We start from the raw sequence: 16,719 nt of genomic DNA on the forward strand, positions 1-16,719 counted from the left end.
TTTTTTAATGTAATGAATGCCTTTATGTTAATTACTCTTTGAAAATGATTTTGACTTTTTGAAAATTAAAACATTAAAATGTTCCCGTTAAAAAACTGATACAAATGGAAAATTTGTTTCTGTGTTTAAATAATACACATTTTAATTTTATCATTGTTATTACAAACAAAGGTGTTTTGATCACCTCCTTTGTGCAAAGTAACATCTGGCACAGTAATGTAAGTGCTTTACCAACAGCCTGAATTTGTACATGCCAGATGGCTATCAAGAAAATATGTAAAAAGTTGTTTGGGTTACCTTTTGCTGAGATGATCGGGAATTGTGTTTAACCAATTCAGTATTCTTTGCTTTATATCTCTAAGGAATTTCATCATGCCATATTAATCTTTTTTTTTTCTTCAATGAGTTTTTGACTTGTACTATTGCTTTACTGGATATATTTATTTTCAGTGAAAGTAATATTTTATATGAATTTTTATTTTAAGCTTCTCGGAGCCAATGGAAATGTAAACATCAATTCAAAACTTCGTTTGCAGCTGTATTACCCACCTACTAAGCCTCGATACCAATTAAATGTTGTTGAGGTTTTTGAATGGTGGTCAAAACACCCAAGAAATTGGTACCCATCAACATTGTACGTAACTGTAAGAGGACTGAAAGTTCCAGAATGTGTAAGTTAATAGCACATATAAATATATGTTCTCCATTGTTGAAATTAAATGGTAACATTTTCCATTTCTAGAAAGATAAGGTCTCTAAAATTATTTTAATTGATTTCTGGAATATAAAAGTACTTTCAACAGCTATGTATTAAGCCTATGCTAGCTTATATTTTAAAAGATACTTAAATGGCGGTGCCTGGGTGGCTCAGTCAGTTGAGCATGCAACACTTGATTTTGGCTGAAGTCATGATCTCAGGGTCATAGGATCAAACCCCACATTGGGCTCTGTGTTGGGTATGGAACCTGCTTAAGATCCTCTCTCTTCCTCTAGACCTCTCCCTCTTCCCCCTCCCCAGTTTGTGTGCCCTCTCTTGCTCTCTCTCTCTCTCAAAAAAAAAAAAAAAAAAAAAAAAAAAAAAGACACTTAAACGAATTTTTTAGTACTAAATAAAAGTTTCAGTGTTAGGAGAATTTTTAAAAATAATACTCGTTTTTAAAAATTAAACATAAAAAATGATATGAAGTAGGAGTTGACCAATATTTTCTGTAAAGGACCAAATAGTTAATATTTTAGACTTTGTAGGTCATATAGTTTTTGTTGGAACTACTTTGTCTTTGTAGCGTAAAAGTAGGTACATAACACATATGTAGGCAATGCTAACAGATGGGTATGGATATGTTCCAGTAAAACTTTATTGACAAAAACAGCAAGCTAGATTTGGTCCAGGCATTTGCAGTACCATGATTTATAGGCACACTTTTCACGATATTATTCAAATAATCAGTAAATGTTTCTGCTGCTGTTTTCCATAGATTAAAACTATGAATGACTTTAGCAAAGAATTGGCTCTAAAACAAAATTTTTGTTTTTGTCTTATTTGCAATGAGACATTTCAGAACAGTTGGATATTTTGTAATTGATATTGTAAGTTGTGACCACAGGGTTGGTTTGCATTGATTTGAATGGAGTTAAGTCTCTTCTTAAGAAAAGCACAATTTAAAAACTTTAGGTCTTTAGGGTATCAGTTTTGCCATATTAAGGGGAGAGATACCATTGTATATCAGAGCTGTGAAATAACATCTGGTAGGTGTTGGTGAAGAGGCAAAAACAAAGGGATAGAATTATTAAAACCATTTCATGCAACCATCGGAATTGTTTTTTTCCTCCCAACTTCTAGGCTTTTTGGTTTTATAGAACTACAATTTCAAGTTCCCTTCATCTTATTTAGAATAATGTACATAAAAATAGAATGTTTTTCTGAATTACATTTTGAAAACATTTCCATATTGTTTGTTTCAATATTTAAAAAACCCTGTGTGCTAGAAAAGAGAAAAAGATTAAATCAATACTTAACATTTTCTCAACTTCTATACATATTTAGATAAAGCCGTCTTACCATTCTATGGTGGCTCTTCAGGAGGAAAAAGGTAAACCAGTGCACTATGAACGACACCACGAGGCCAGTTCCTTAGATGCAGAACCTGGACTAGAAGATTCCAAGGAAGTGGTGAAGTGGAAACGACTACCTGGGCAGGTGAAGTGTTGAATTATTCTTGATTCATTTAGAGGTGTCCTTACTTACTTTTTTTTTTTTTTTTTTAATTTTTTTTTTTTAACGTTTATTTATTTTTGAGACAGAGAGAGACAGAGCATGAATGGGGGAATGTGCTGAGCAGTCAGCACAGAGCCCGACGCGGGGCTCAAACCCACAAGCTGTGAGATCATGACCTGAGCCGAAGTCGGACGCTCAACCGACTGAGCCACCCAGGCTCCCCGTCCTTACTTACTTTAAAAGCTCCAACAGTTCTGAGGGTAACTAGCTTGCTACTTAAAACTCTCAGATTATCCCTGTTTTTTTTTACCACAATCTTGTCTTTTCATTAATTCACTTGGCAACTAATAATAGAGAGTGCATATCATGTGCTTTATGAAAGCATTATCTTGGGGCTCCTGGGTGGCTTGGTTAAGCATCCAGCTTCAGCTCAGGTCATGATATTACTGTGAGTTCCAGCCCCAGGTCCGGCTCCTTGCTGTCAGCACAGAGCCCGCTTCAGATCTTCTGTTCCCCTTTCTCTCTGTCCTTCCCCCTGCTCCTGCTCATGCCCTCTCTCTCAAAAATAAATAAAAGCATTTTAAAAAAATAAAAATAAAAGCACTATCTTAGGTTCTTTGTTAGGGACCTGGGTTTTTTCTATCAGTTGGCTGGAGCTGTGATAAAGAAATACCACAGACTGCGGGGGGGGGGGGGGGGGGGGGGGCTTAAACAGCATAAGCTTACCTCCTCATAGTTCTGGAGGCTAAAGTCCCAGGGTTAAGGGTTGGTTTACTCTGAGGCCTTTCTCCTTGGCTGGCAAATGGCTGCCATCTTGCTGCCTTTTCATGGTCTTTTCTCTGTGTGTGTTCATCCATGGTGTCTTTTCTTCTTGTGAGGACAGTAGTCTTAGTAGTTTAGGACCCCACCCTAAGAAAAACAAACAAAACCTTATTTTAATGTAATCAACTCTTTAGAGATTTTTATCTCCAAATATTATTATTAGAATATAAATATTCTGAGTTACTAGAGTTAGGGTTTCAACTATGAATTTTGGGAGACACAGTTCAACCCATAACAGCAATAAAACAACAGATTTCTGATGTTTATAAGAAGTAAATCTCATAATGGGTTTTCTTAGTAAAATGGATTTTATTAAAAAATGGATTTTTTAATGGGTTCATGAGATTTATTTTTTAATTCCCAGCTTCTTCTTGAATCACATTTTGATGGAGATATATATACATGCATATTTTTCTACCACAAGTTGAGTAATATTTAAGCTTTTATTAATGTTTTCCTTTCTGGTTAGCATATTTTACAGTAGCAAGAAACATTGTTGATACAGTTTTGCAGATCTCTTACTTATTTCCACAAAGAGTGGAGTGGTTCATTCTGTACATCTGAGACATTGCCAGGTGCAGTTTATCCAAAATCTTAATTTATCCAAACATTCAATATATATATAAGAATAATTACCTTCATAGACTTTTTTACTTTCTGTATTTTGCATCACATTTGACTTTCTTTTTGAGTCCCATTTCACAGATACATCTTAAAGTCGTTTTAAAATACTTTGAATATGGAACGAGTGGGTGGTCAGTCAGTTGAGTATCTGTCTCTTGATTTTGGCTCAGGTCATGATCCCAGAGTCATGGGGTTGAGCCCCATATCAGGCTCCACACTGAATGTAGAGACTGCTTGAGATTCTCTCTCTCTCTCTTTCTCTCTCTCTCTCTCTCTCTCTCCCCCTCTCCCTCTCTCCCCCTCTCCCTCTCCCTCTCTCTCTCTCCCTCCCTCCCTCTCCCCCTCCCTCCCTCTCCTCCTCCCTCCCTCTCCTCCTCCCTCTGCCCCTCTCCCTGGTTCACACTCTCTCTCTAAAGTAAAAAAAATAATAAAATACTTTGAACATAATAATAATGATAGAGTAACATTAGACTGTGCTCTTGGAGACCTTCAGCATTCGTTGGGGAAGCAGGAGACAGTTGCCGTGTTGTTCGCTGTCAGGTGTACTGCAGACAAGTCTTGAGGAAAGGCAGTTCTGATGATAATTGCAGAGTGCGATTTAGGAACTGCTGGAAGTTCTGAGACCCTTTCAGGGCGTCTACAAAGTCACCTAATTTTCATAATAGAATTGTAATGATTCTGATTACTTCATAATGATTTAGTTTATCTTCTTCACTTTTGTTCTCCCTTAAGTATACACTGGAGTTTTCCAGAGACTAAGTGATACGTGATAGCACAAGAGAGTGACAGCAGAAGCAATTATGAACATTTGGCTGTCTTTTATTAAGCAAGATATTAAAGAGTTTTTCAAAAGTGTGGAACAATTCATTTTATGTAGTTATTTTTCATAAAAGACTAACATCTTTATGTTGACATTTAATAGGTTAGCTATTTGTTATTTTTTTCAATGAATTAAGAAATGTTCTTTAAATTTCTCAATTGTAATTTCTAATATGATAAATATGGTTATATCCACATAGAAGTTTTTTGGGGTCTTCAAAATTCTTTAAAGACTCTGAAGCCATCCTGAAACTAAAACAATTTGAGAATTGCAGGTATGAAGAAGGTGAGCTGGAGTGGTGGAAGAAGGGTTCATTCCACAGGTTGGGGGAGCTTGAAATAGACTTTAAAGGCAGCCAAGTTAGGGGTGGGTGAAGAGGGACAGGGAAGGGTGTTTCAATATGGGGGCAAAGTTGTAAATAAATGGGAATGGACCTCTTGTATTCAGGCACTCAGAAATTTGGCAGGCTGGATTGGGCACCTGGGTTGCTCAGTTGGTTAAGCCTCTGACTCTTGATTTCTGCTCAGGTCATAATCTCGCAGTTCGTGGGTTTGAGCCCCACATCGGGCTCCGTGCTGACCAGAGCCTGCTTGGGCATCTTTCTCTCCCTATCTCTCTGCCCTTCCCCTGTGCTCTCTCTTCCTCTCTCTCTCAAAATAAGTAAATAAACATTGTTTTAAAAATGGCTGGCTGGAAACCAGAGTTTGCATAAGAGATAAAGTGGTATGATTGATTGGGCCCACGATGTAGAGTATCACTAATGGTAGCCCAATACTTGACTGTGTGGGATGTGAGAAGTAATGGAAAGTTTTTGGGTAGGAGACAAGCATAATAGTACTTCATAACCATATTTTAGAACAAATTAATTCTGGCATGGCATGTTGGAGATCTTGAGGTAGGATACATCAGAATGAGAGAGTCCCACTACAAGGCAGTTGTAGTCATTAATGTGTGAGGGGAAAAGGGTCTAACCTTGGGATAATGGTGACAAAAAGGAAAAATATGGGATGAATACAAGAGAAAGATAGAACAAAAACCAGCATAATTTAATGACTGACAGGTAGGAAAGAAGGGAGAAGAGTCAAAGATGTGCAAGACCTTTATTATTAATTGTTCATTGAGTGCCTCTTCTAGTACAGTGCCAAACCCTGGTCATACAAAGAAGATTGTAGTAGCTTCAGTGATTTTACTTTGGTGGTGTGGCAGAGTTTTCCTCAGCCGCATCTACTGCCGGCAGCAAATGCTTATAAAACCTCCTGATTTTTCCTTCAATTTTTATCCTTTTTTATCACCCCTCCTTTTCTAAAATGTGCGGATGGAGAATGGAGGGCAAAGATGGGTAGCGTGGTGTCCACTACCTTGTTGACACCTAAGAAATGTCTGTTGAATATTCCACTTTCCTAGTCGCTGCTTGTAATGCTGCCTGCTAATAATGCTGCTGAATCTTGGTGCTACTTGTGACGTACCTGGTACCTGTCCAGAAGGCAGACTCTTGAGCTAATAGTCTTTGACTGGGCCCGGCAAGTTGCACTTGACCCTCTGAATAATCCTTATTAACTGTATGTAGAAATAATGGTTACTTACAGGTGCTGTGATGAACATATTAAAAGACATTTGTGAGGTAGTACCACGTTTGTAGCATATAGTAAGGGTCCGATATACGTTTAATTGAACTTTCAGTATAACAAGAACTAAGGCTCACGAAAGTTTGGAAGAAGTAGAACTAGGACAAATAAAAGTAGTATTTTCTACAGTAGATATTATACATGGAAAGTTTTGGGTTCGTCTGGTAATTCATAAAAATTAACGAAGAAATTTTAATAAAATTAATGAAGAAGAAACCAACAAGAGGTGATTGATTACTTTGAAAGTACCTTTCGGAAGGCAGCCACAAATGATGATGATTTTAGGAGAGAAAAAGAGAGAAAATGAGCATTCATACATTCTGGGCTTAAGCTAGACCCTATAGGGCATTTATGGTCTCAGAATTAGTTGAGGTTCAGCAAATATCACTTATTAGGTGTCATGGAATAAAGATCTGATATGACATTTTTTTGTGCGTGGCTATATCTTTTGTGCAGTAGTGACAACTTTAGAGTACCAGATGATGGCATTATTGCTTCGTAGTTTAGGTGAATTAAGTGCTAGTACTCAATTTATTGAGTATAAATTGACTTTATTTTATGGAGAACTGATTCCCTCTTTAGGAAGTAAAATAATTTACTATAGTTTTCCATCATTCTGTTTACTTGCTTTTCTCTTTCTCTGCATCACAGTAGAGGGACTTAAAAAAAAAAAAAAAAAAAAAAAAGCTCTACCACTTAGTAATTGAATCAACAACTAGCCTTCATATTTTAATGTTTCTTATTTTTCTTAATATGTGTTTTCTTAGGCTTGCCGTATTCCAAACAAGCACCTCTTCTCACTAAATGCAGGAGAACGCGGATGTTTTTGTCTTGCTTTCTCTCACAACGGAAGAATATTAGCAGCAGCCTGTGCTAGCAGGGACGGATATCCGATTATTTGTGAGTAATAATTCTGCCTGTTTAATCTGATCGAAGTCTATGTGGAAGACATTGTTTAGTTTTTAAAATTCATTGAAATCTTAATTTGAGTAATCCTCCAGTTTTTTAACAATAATTTTACAGCTTTCTATAAAATTTATGTTCAGGAGTAGAGAGAATGACCAAATGAAGGATGGTAAGTTTACTTTTAAAACATGCAGGAGGATTTTTGTAAGCATTTTCTATTTTAAAATAGAAATTTAGAAATGTGCAGGCATTAATAAATCTCATGAGGAATTCTAGTCCATTATGGTCAGTTGGTAACAGTGATAATTTAAATTATGAAAGCCTTTGAATTTCATATGCATTAGAAGGGTTACATCTGGCTCAGGAGTATCTAGAGAATGACTTCTCATTATGGTAGAGAAGTCAGCAGTGGCCCAAAACCCACTCTCAAATTGCTTCTAAAAAAAATATAGAAAACCTTGTTGGGGTGCCTGAATAGCTCCATCAGTCAAGCCTCCAACACTGGATTTTTGCTTAGGTCACGATCTTATGGTTCATGAGTTCGAGCCCTATGTTGGGCTCTGCGCTGACAGTGAAGAGCCTGCTTGGGATTCCCTCTTCCTTTTTTCTGGAGGTGCATGCTTGTGTTCATGCACTGTCTCTAACCCTCAAAAATAAACATTTAAAAAATATAGAAAAAACCATATTAAAATTTTCTGTAACAGTAGAGATCTTTTTTAAGTGAGCATCTCTTCTAGACTTAAAGGCATTAAGTACTTTCCCTTACTTATTTTTCCTTTTTAAATATTTATTTATTTATTTTTGAGAGAGACAGAGCGAGTGAGGGAGGGGCAGAGAGGGAGAGAGAGAATTCCAAGCAGGCTCCACATATCAGCAGAGACCCAGGTGGGGCTTGAACCCATGGACCACGAGATCATGACCTGAGCCAAAATCAAGAGTTGATGCTTAACCAACTGAGCCACTAGGTGCCCCTACTTTGCCTTATTTCTTGCATAATTATGAAAACCAGCTTCCTCAGCAGGAAGTAACCCACTCCCTATGGGCATCTTCCCAAAGCACTAGGTAGTGTTGAACTTCCCTCAGTCTCACACAGTTTATTTCTTAGCAGATTTATTCTTTCAGCAGGGACTTCTAATTGGCTTGATTAACATTTTTTAAATAAACATTAAATGTTAAATAAATAAATATTTTTTTCATGAAATGTTAGTTTAAAAAAAAACAGATTTTTTTTGTGTAGTTTTATTATAGCCATGCTATTTTAAAAATTCATCAAAACCTATTCATGAAGGAGAAAAGATTCTTAGGAAACATACTCCAGAGTGTTAATAGTGATTTATTTCTTTCGGGCAGTGAAGGAATTATTTTCATTCTCATTTATGTTTTCAACATTTCAGTGACAAATGTTACTTTATGCTTAAAAACAACTTGTGCAAAATGCTATATAAATTTAGACGTACTTATTGCTTAAGTCTCAAAAAACAGAAGAAGAATTTGGTCTTTGGTTTTTGATTGTTTGGTTATGATGTGTCTGCTTGAAATTTATTTAGCTTGTTAGATGTGTGGATTAATGTCTTCACAAAATTGGGAAGTTTTCAGTCTTTCTTTCTTCACATTGTTCTATCTGCTCCTTTCTATTTTTTCTCTTCTGAGACCCGTCATCTCTTTGTTGGTACACTTGGTGGTGTCCCACACGTCCCTGCAGCTTTATTCTTTTATCTTCATTCTTTTTCTCTCTTTTCCTCAGACAGCATAATCTCAAATGACCTATCTTCAAGTTTGTTGATTTTTCTGCCAGTTCAGATTTGTTATTGAGCCCCTCTAGTGAATTGTTTATTTCCATTATTGTATTTTTCAACTCTAGAATTTTTTGGGTTTTTTATATATAATTTCTATCCCTTTGTTGGTATTTTTTGGTGAAAATTATTCCTAATTTTTAAGGATAGTTTTCTTTATATCTTTGAGTATATTTGTAAAAGTGGGCTTAAAGTCTTTGTCTAGAAATACCAACATCTTGGCTTCCTCTTAGACAGTTTCTGTGGACTGCCTCATTTCTTTGTATGGCCATAGTTGACTGCTTGGTTTTTCATGTCTCCCTAATTTTGTGTTGAGAAGTAGATATTATTACAGTGTGGCTGTTCAGGAAATCAGATTCCTTTCTCTCTACCCACCCACCCAGGATTTGTTGTTGTCTCTGAAGTCTCTGCTCACTTAACTTGGTGGTCAGCCACGGTTAGAGATTTTTAAATGTCTTGACTGAGCAGATCACCCAGCCTTTGCCAAGGGGATCTGTGTGTGCATTGGGATGTACTCTTAACATGTTGTGGTAGGCAGTTTGCAACTCTGCCATAGCCTTCACTTTATGTTTGCACAGAGCCTCCTGAGGTCAGCCAGAGTGAGAGAGGGCCTAGAGTCTTTCACTCACATGTACATGTCCTGCTAGATTCCCAGGAGTTTGTTGGGTCTTTTTGAAGTCCCCTATGGACATCTCATTCTCAGTGTTTTCCTTTTAAGTTTTTTGCTCAGCCTCTTCTTAGCCTCAGTTGGCATCACTGCCTCAGACAGCTATGCCACTGATTATTTCAGCGTGTACCCTAGGGTTAGGGCTGTTCGCACAGAGCATGCTCTGAGCCCAGTTAAATAAAGCCAAGCCCTGAGAATGGAGACTTTCAGGGAACTGCTGGACTGTGTTAATAGTAGTAAGTCTTGGGGATGGGGATTTGGGGGAGCTTCATACCTCTTCTGCCCCATCCTGTGGCTGCTATGCTGCTGGCTTTAAGTTGTGAGGCTATTGATTTTTAAAGCTCCTTTGGAGCTTGGGGGAAGAGAATGGGAACACGGCAAGTCAAAACACCACGAAGCTCAGGTTCTTACCAAGATTCAGCTGTTTTTCTTAAGTAAATGCTCCTCATATTGTTGCAAACCTTTGTTTAATTTCTAGAGTTCTGAAAAAGTTAATTTGGATAATTTTGGCAGTGTTCTCTTTGTTTTTATCAGGGAGCAGATATTCGGAAGTCCTTCTGTTGCTATTCCGGAAGTAATTCTGTTCTGCTTAGTACTTTAAAGGGGATTTGGTTTTACCACTAGGTGGAAGTAGAGACTTGCACACTTTGTTGTTCTAAATTCAGTCATTGTCTTGGAAGATTTTATTGTGAACCTAACTTACAGGAAAACCACAATGCCTTTTAATCAGATTGGGTCTTTGTTAATTCTCTTACTAAATCATTTTAGTATTAGAAATTTTTTCTGACAATAGCACAGTTCACATTTTTTCTTCAAAGAATTAAAATTCTGTTGGAATTTAATTTTCAGTAAATTAATGCTTTATTCATGAAAGCCCAAATTATAGAATCTTTGGAGTTGCAATTTAAATGTTATTTATTATTTGATTAATGATTGTCAAAGATTATTAGAAAAATTGCTTTGAAGTGATGAGAATAAATGTTAATTGGAGCATATTGTAAAATTTTGTATGTGGAAATTCTTGTGTCTAAAGGAAATGAAAAACTGTTTTTAAGTAGACTTTGAAATTTTTTATGCTAAAATATCTTTGGTGATAATATTCTTGGAGGCAGTGCTTACCTTATGTACATACAGATTATCGTAAACTATGTATTTATGTATTACTGGATTGAGAGTCTCTGTCCTGGAAACCTACTAATTTTTGAATATTTTCATTAGTATACGAAATTCCTTCTGGACGTTTCATGAGAGAATTGTGTGGCCACCTCAATATTATTTATGATCTTTGCTGGTCACATGACGATCGCTATCTCCTTACTGCCTCATCTGATGGCACCGCCAGGTTAGTATCCTTGAGAAGTACTTCTTCTGTACGTTGCTTGCCGTCAAGGAAAGTAACTAATGCATCAGTTATGTTTGGATGATCAAGTGACTATCAGAGATGCATCCTACAGACTGATTAGATGAGTCGTAGTGCAAAATTTTTTTCCTGAAGATGTTTTTGTTAAGTGTATTAGGTAATGTATAATACTTTTGGTCTCAGTGTCTTTCAGTGATCATTATATACACTGTTTGATTAATACTTTGACATAAGGTTATTAAACAATTGATCTTTTCCCCAAAATATAAGCTCTTAATGGTAGGGGTCTGTCTCCACTGTTAGCTCTATGCAGGGGCCAGGCCATAGTGCTGCACTATACGTGGTACAGGGCCAGTAAGGTTTCCTCTGCTCTCCAAAAGTATGGCATTTCTATGAAATTTTTCCTAGGACAAAAATGGCATAAAATGAAGAAGTAATTACTGTTAATGTATATGGAAAAGTTTTTGAGTGTTCCCAGACCTAAAAATAGCCTCTTGGACTTTTCTGATACCAAAGGACATGTCTTGCTAATGGATGCACACAATAAACTGGGATAAAGCGGAGATGCTCACAGATACAGTTCAGAGCTAGAGCAGCTCAATGTGGAGATGCTGAGTGTGGTTTCCAGGGAAGAGCTTGACGGTGCTACTCGCTGCTTGGGGTGTGTGCTGCCTCTGTAAGGGCTCACTGCAAAACAGATGCTGAACCCTAGTTTTGCTTTTCTCCTTTTTTCATCAAAGCAAAAATTCTCTTCAGCTGTCTTTGGGTTAGTGAAAACAAACCAAAAAGTACTAACACAGGTCTTAGGCAAAAGCAAAGTGGTATAATGCAGACTTTCGAAAAGCAGGGGAAACTTGTAAGTGAATATGCACCTCATGTTTTAAGAGTTTTCTAGATTGTCAGTATTTGCATTTTTCAGAATGTCAGTCATGAAATAATCTAACCCCTTCCAACCTAATAAGTATCACAGTAGCATTTTTAAAAACTACTTTGTGAAGTGCCATTGACACTGTTTTAGCTGCTTGCTCTACCTTGCGTGTAATAGAAATGTATTATTAGGCAGCTTTTCAGAATGCCTTTATAGATGTCATTTAATTTGATTCCAACAAATGTAGGTGGGTGCACATAAACATTTATTATTTCTTTTTTTTTCTTTTCTTTGGAATTGCAATGCACTTTCCAAACACCCTTCATTTTAATGGGACTCTGGCTGATAATCACTGAGGTTCTTTTTTTTTTTTTTTTTTTTTTTTTTGCTATTTTTTTTTTTAATTTTATTTTTTATTTTTTAAACTTTACATCCAAATTAGTTAGCATCTAGTGCAACAATGATTTCAGGAGTAGATTCCTTAGTGCCCCTTACCCATTTAGCCCATCCCCCCTCCCACAACCCCTCCAGTAACCCTCAGTTTGTTCTCCATATTTATGAGTCTCTTCTATTCTGTCCCCCTCCCTGTTTTTATATTATTTTTGTTTCCTTCCGTTATGTTCATCTGTTTTGTCTCTTAAAGTCCTCATATGAGTGAAGTCATATGATTTTTGTCTTTCTCTGAGTGACTAATTCCACTTAACATAATACCCTCCAGTTCCATCGACATAGTTGCAAATGGCAAGATTTCATTCTTTTTGATTGCCAAGTAATACTCCATTTTGTATATATACCACATCTTCTTTATCCATGCATCCATCGGTGGACATTTGGGCTCTTTCCATACTTTGGCTATTGTTGATAATGCTGCTATAAACATGGGGGTGCATGTGTCCCTTTGAAACAACACACCTGTATCCTGTGGATAAATGCCTAGCAGTGCAATTGCTGGGTCGTAGGGTAGTTCTGTTTTTTGTTTTTTGAGGAACCTCCATACTGTTTTCCAGAATGGCTGCACCAGCTTGCATTCCCAACACTTACTATTTCTATACACTAAGAAGCTGATACTTGGAGCAGTTCGCGATCCCCTCTGATTTCACTCTTCTGCTTCCTGCTTTTCTAACACACTTTGTAGCAGATACTCCTTGCGTCTGGATCCCTTCTTTTACTAGTCTTATCAGCTTCCTTTTTAATATAAGCTGTCTAATTGATTAGGATGTTATCATTACCGTTTACTTTATATTTAAATGCAAAAGGTAGTAATTGGTGAGCATTGATTTCCTTCCCTGTGTAGCTGGGAACCTGCTATGCGTCCCTCCTTACGTTATCCTCCACAGCCTGTGGTCTGCTTGTTTTCTCGGCATAGCCATTCTGTCTGATGCCAGGTTGTACTAGAGAACAGTTTATAACCCTGCCAAGGCCTGACTGGATTTGTAAGTCTTAAAATCACTTGAGCTCTCATCTCAGCTGCACAATCCTTTTCCTTATCAAAATTCAGCTGTTTCCCCTCATTTCTCTGGCGGCATATCCAGGCCTCATGGCACTTCAGGTTCTGTACACTGAGTCACATCTTCCCACTTTCATTAGCTGAATGCCTTCAGCTTACAGTGAAATTAAGCCAGACACGCACTTCCTGTATTTCCCTCTGGTTTTCCACCCAGTGTCTATCATGTACCCATCTTTATCTCTGTCTGCTGCCTTAACAAAAATGTGAATAAAGACACTTTTTCCGGCCACTCTTTGATCTATGCTTTTAATCTCAGTCCTTCAGTCTGCAGCTCTGTTTCCTACCTCTTGTCTCTTCACTATCTTCCTGTTTATTGACTTTGTCCTGTCATCCTAAAAATACGTTCACATCTTCTTATCTTAAGAAATCTTTTTCTCAACTCTTTCTCCTTTCCAGACTACCACATTATTTTTCTTCTACACCATCAAGGGCATTCTATGCACATTGTCTTTACTTCAACCCAGTTAGTCTGGCTTTCACTCCCATTCTGCTAGATAAACCTTCTTCAAGAGGTCAGCAGTCACTTGCTGATTTTCAGATCCCAGGGCCAGTTTTGGTCCTTATACTGTTTGCTTTCACTGCAGTACTTAATTATTGACCAGTCTTCAAATATTCTCAGTTAATGGTTTCCTTGACAACCTCTTCTGTTTCCTTTTTATTGTGACTCTGGCCAGTTCTCATTCCCTGCCTCCTGTTCCTCCTCCTCTGCCTATCCTCTGTAGATGTTTATTCCTGGAATCCTCTTCTTGTCATCTTCCCTGGTTTGGGGTGCTCGACCTGGTCTCTCTCATCTTTCCCGGTTTGGAGTCTCAGTCATAGGCTGTGACTTCTAGCGCCCACTTTTTTCTGAATTGCATTTTCTGTTAACATACTTCTGTCTGGACTGTCCAGTGGCACCTCAGATCCGACTTGCTGATAATCACAAAACTTTGCTTTCCTCTTTTAGTCCTCTTGTGGATTTTTTTAATGGCATCCTTATCCACCTTGTCTCCTGAGCCAGGAACCCAGGGAGCCTCGTTTCTTTTTTTACTTCCCACCATTCCTCCCCGCATCCAAGCAGCGCCACGGTCTGTCGGTTCACCCTTCTAAAAGGCTCACCATTCTGTCACACTCTTTCTGTCCTCACTGGTGTTACCATCATTCAGGCCCTTGCTATCTGCTCTTAAACTGTTGGTGCTGAACTTTCCCACTGTTCAGTCTTTTGTTCCTCCATCTTTCCAAAACCATCTTTCATAATGCCTTGATTTTCAGAAGTCTTTGATTACCACCACCCTTTTGAAAATGTTCCAGTTCCCGGGGCGCCTGGGTGGCTCAGTTGGTTGGACATCCAATTCTTGATTTCGGCTCAGGTCAGGTTGGTGGGATCGAGCCCCATGTCAGTCTCTGTACTGACAGCATGGAACCTGCTTGGGGTTCTCTCTCTCCCTCTCTCTCTGCCCCTCCCCTGCTCACATGAGGACATGCGAACACATTTTAAAAATTGTAAAAGAAAAAGGAAAGAAATAAAGAAAGAAGGAAGGAAAGAAAGAAAGAAAGAAAGAAAGAAAGAAAGAAAAAGGAAGGAAGGAAGGAAGGAAGGAAGGAAGGAAGGAAGAAAGAAAGAAGGAAAGAAAGAAAAAGAAAATATTCCAGTTCCTTAGCATGGCATAACAAGCATGTTTCTCATTGACCCTACACCCTTGTCCTGTGCACTTGCTATATGCCCTCGGCCTCACCCACACAGTCTTTTGAAATGCCCTTAGTGTCTTACCCTCTTTGAAATCCCTGTGCCCTGTAGCCTTGCCTCCTCTTCCTGTGCTTAAATGCCCTTTTCCTAGCCTTCCTGCCCAACTCAGTGACTCAGCAAACATTTAAGTGCCCTTTATTTTTTTTATTTTTTATTTTTTTTAATTTTTTTTCAACGTTTTTTATTTATTTTTGGGACAGAGAGAGACAGAGCATGAACGGGGGAGGGGCAGAGAGAGAGGGAGACACAGAATCGGAAACAGGCTCCAGGCTCCGAGCCATCAGCCCAGAGCCTGACGCGGGGCTCGAACTCACGGACCGCGAGATCATGACCTGGCTGAAGTCGGACGCTTAACCGACTGCGCCACCCAGGCGCCCCTTAAGTGCCCTTTATGAGCCACCATGGGCTCATAGTCATCATTTAAAACTCAGCTCAGATTTAACCATTTCTTGAAGACTCTTGGATTTTTCCACACCGCACATAATATGTTGCAGTACAGTATACTTTTTTCTTTTTGTAGCTTTGAAATTTATACTGATTGAGAGCTCTTGGCATCATAAAAATAATGTGTAAGATTAACTGAGTGAAGAGAGAAACATTGTGACTAGAACCAAAAAGAGTGAGGTTTTTGAAAGGGGTAAGGACTACTAAAAATGAATAAGCTAATGTCAAAAGGAAAAGAATTAGAGTTGGTAATGCCAAGAGTGGCAGAGGGATGAGTTTCTCTGGCTGTTTCTTTCATCTTCCTGGGGATCCACACCACATGTTAGTGTCTCCTGAGTACAACTGTTTCCCACTGGATAGCTCTCTGCCATGTAAGTTTAACCAAAATCTTTAGCTGTCATCCAGATAATTTGTATTTTTCTCTAACCGGCAACTCCTAAAATAATCCAGTTTTTCCCATGTGTAATGGCTCCAGTTACGCACATAGGTCCCTATGCCACCCTTAATCCCACATACTGTTTAACTTCATGTTTTTTCTTACCCAGTTGTAATAATTTTTTTTTGTGCGCTCACCTAGTCATTACAAGTTTGAGTATCTCCTTGTTCTTTGTGATTAGCCTATTTTTCCCCCAGACTCATTAATATGTTTCTTTTGTTCTTGGATTCAACCATTGCTTGCTTGATGAAAGCCATCATTCACACCAGTTAGGTCTTCACATAAAAAGCTTCATTTTTATTTTAAAATTTTGTGTCTGGATTTTTTTTTTAATTTTTTTTAAACATTTATTTATTTTGAGAGACAGAGACAGAGCAGGAGCAGGGAAGGGGCAGGGAGAGAGAGGGAGGCACAGAATCCAAAGCAGGCTCCAGGGTCTGAGCTGTCAGCACTGAGCCAGATGTAGGTCTCAAACCCTTGAACTGGGAGATCATGACCTAAGCCAAAGTCAGACGCTTAACCGACTGAGCCACCCAAGTGCCCCCAAAAATGCTGTGTCTGTTTTAATTTAGCTGTTTTTAAGGTATGATTGCTTCATTTCTATCTGCTATATAGTATTTCAGATTATACCACTGACATTTTTTAGCAAGCAACTGAAGTTTTCATCTTTTAAACAATCTTCACAATATTAATCACAAATTAATTTTGTTCTTTAAGTACTCTATTTCATGCAGCATTCATTCATTGAAAGTATTGCTATGGTAAAAATGTTTATGCAGTGACATACATGCTTTATTTTTACTTGAAAACATGTTCTTTCACTTCCTTCATCATTAGTTTGGATTCCTAGTAATTGAAGATCATATCCTGTATTTGAAGCAGCTGCTGAAAAAATGCATAGAATGT

At 38.0% G+C, this 16,719-nt stretch overlaps 1 protein-coding gene across 10 annotated transcripts in view; it reads left to right on the forward strand.

Moving 5' to 3' along the window:
- AHI1 (Abelson helper integration site 1) overlaps positions 1 to 16,719 on the forward strand; it is a 208,127-nt gene that overhangs the window by 37,293 nt on the left and 154,115 nt on the right. For all 10 annotated transcript variants that reach the window (XR_008422886.1, XR_008422887.1, XM_053904459.1 and 7 more), the window contains 4 exons: positions 486 to 671; positions 2,045 to 2,197; positions 6,874 to 7,006; positions 10,691 to 10,814. Coding sequence is in view for 8 of the 10 variants with exons in the window: in XM_053904459.1 (XP_053760434.1) it covers positions 486 to 671; positions 2,045 to 2,197; positions 6,874 to 7,006; positions 10,691 to 10,814 (596 nt within the window). In the remaining 2 variants the exon portion in view is untranslated. The remainder of the gene's footprint in view (positions 1 to 485; positions 672 to 2,044; positions 2,198 to 6,873; positions 7,007 to 10,690; positions 10,815 to 16,719) is intronic.

This window comes from Panthera pardus, unplaced genomic scaffold, assembly GCF_024362965.1.
Source record: "Panthera pardus isolate Hobbes unplaced genomic scaffold, ASM2436296v1 HiC_scaffold_17, whole genome shotgun sequence".
Classification (NCBI taxonomy): Eukaryota; Metazoa; Chordata; class Mammalia; order Carnivora; family Felidae; genus Panthera; species Panthera pardus.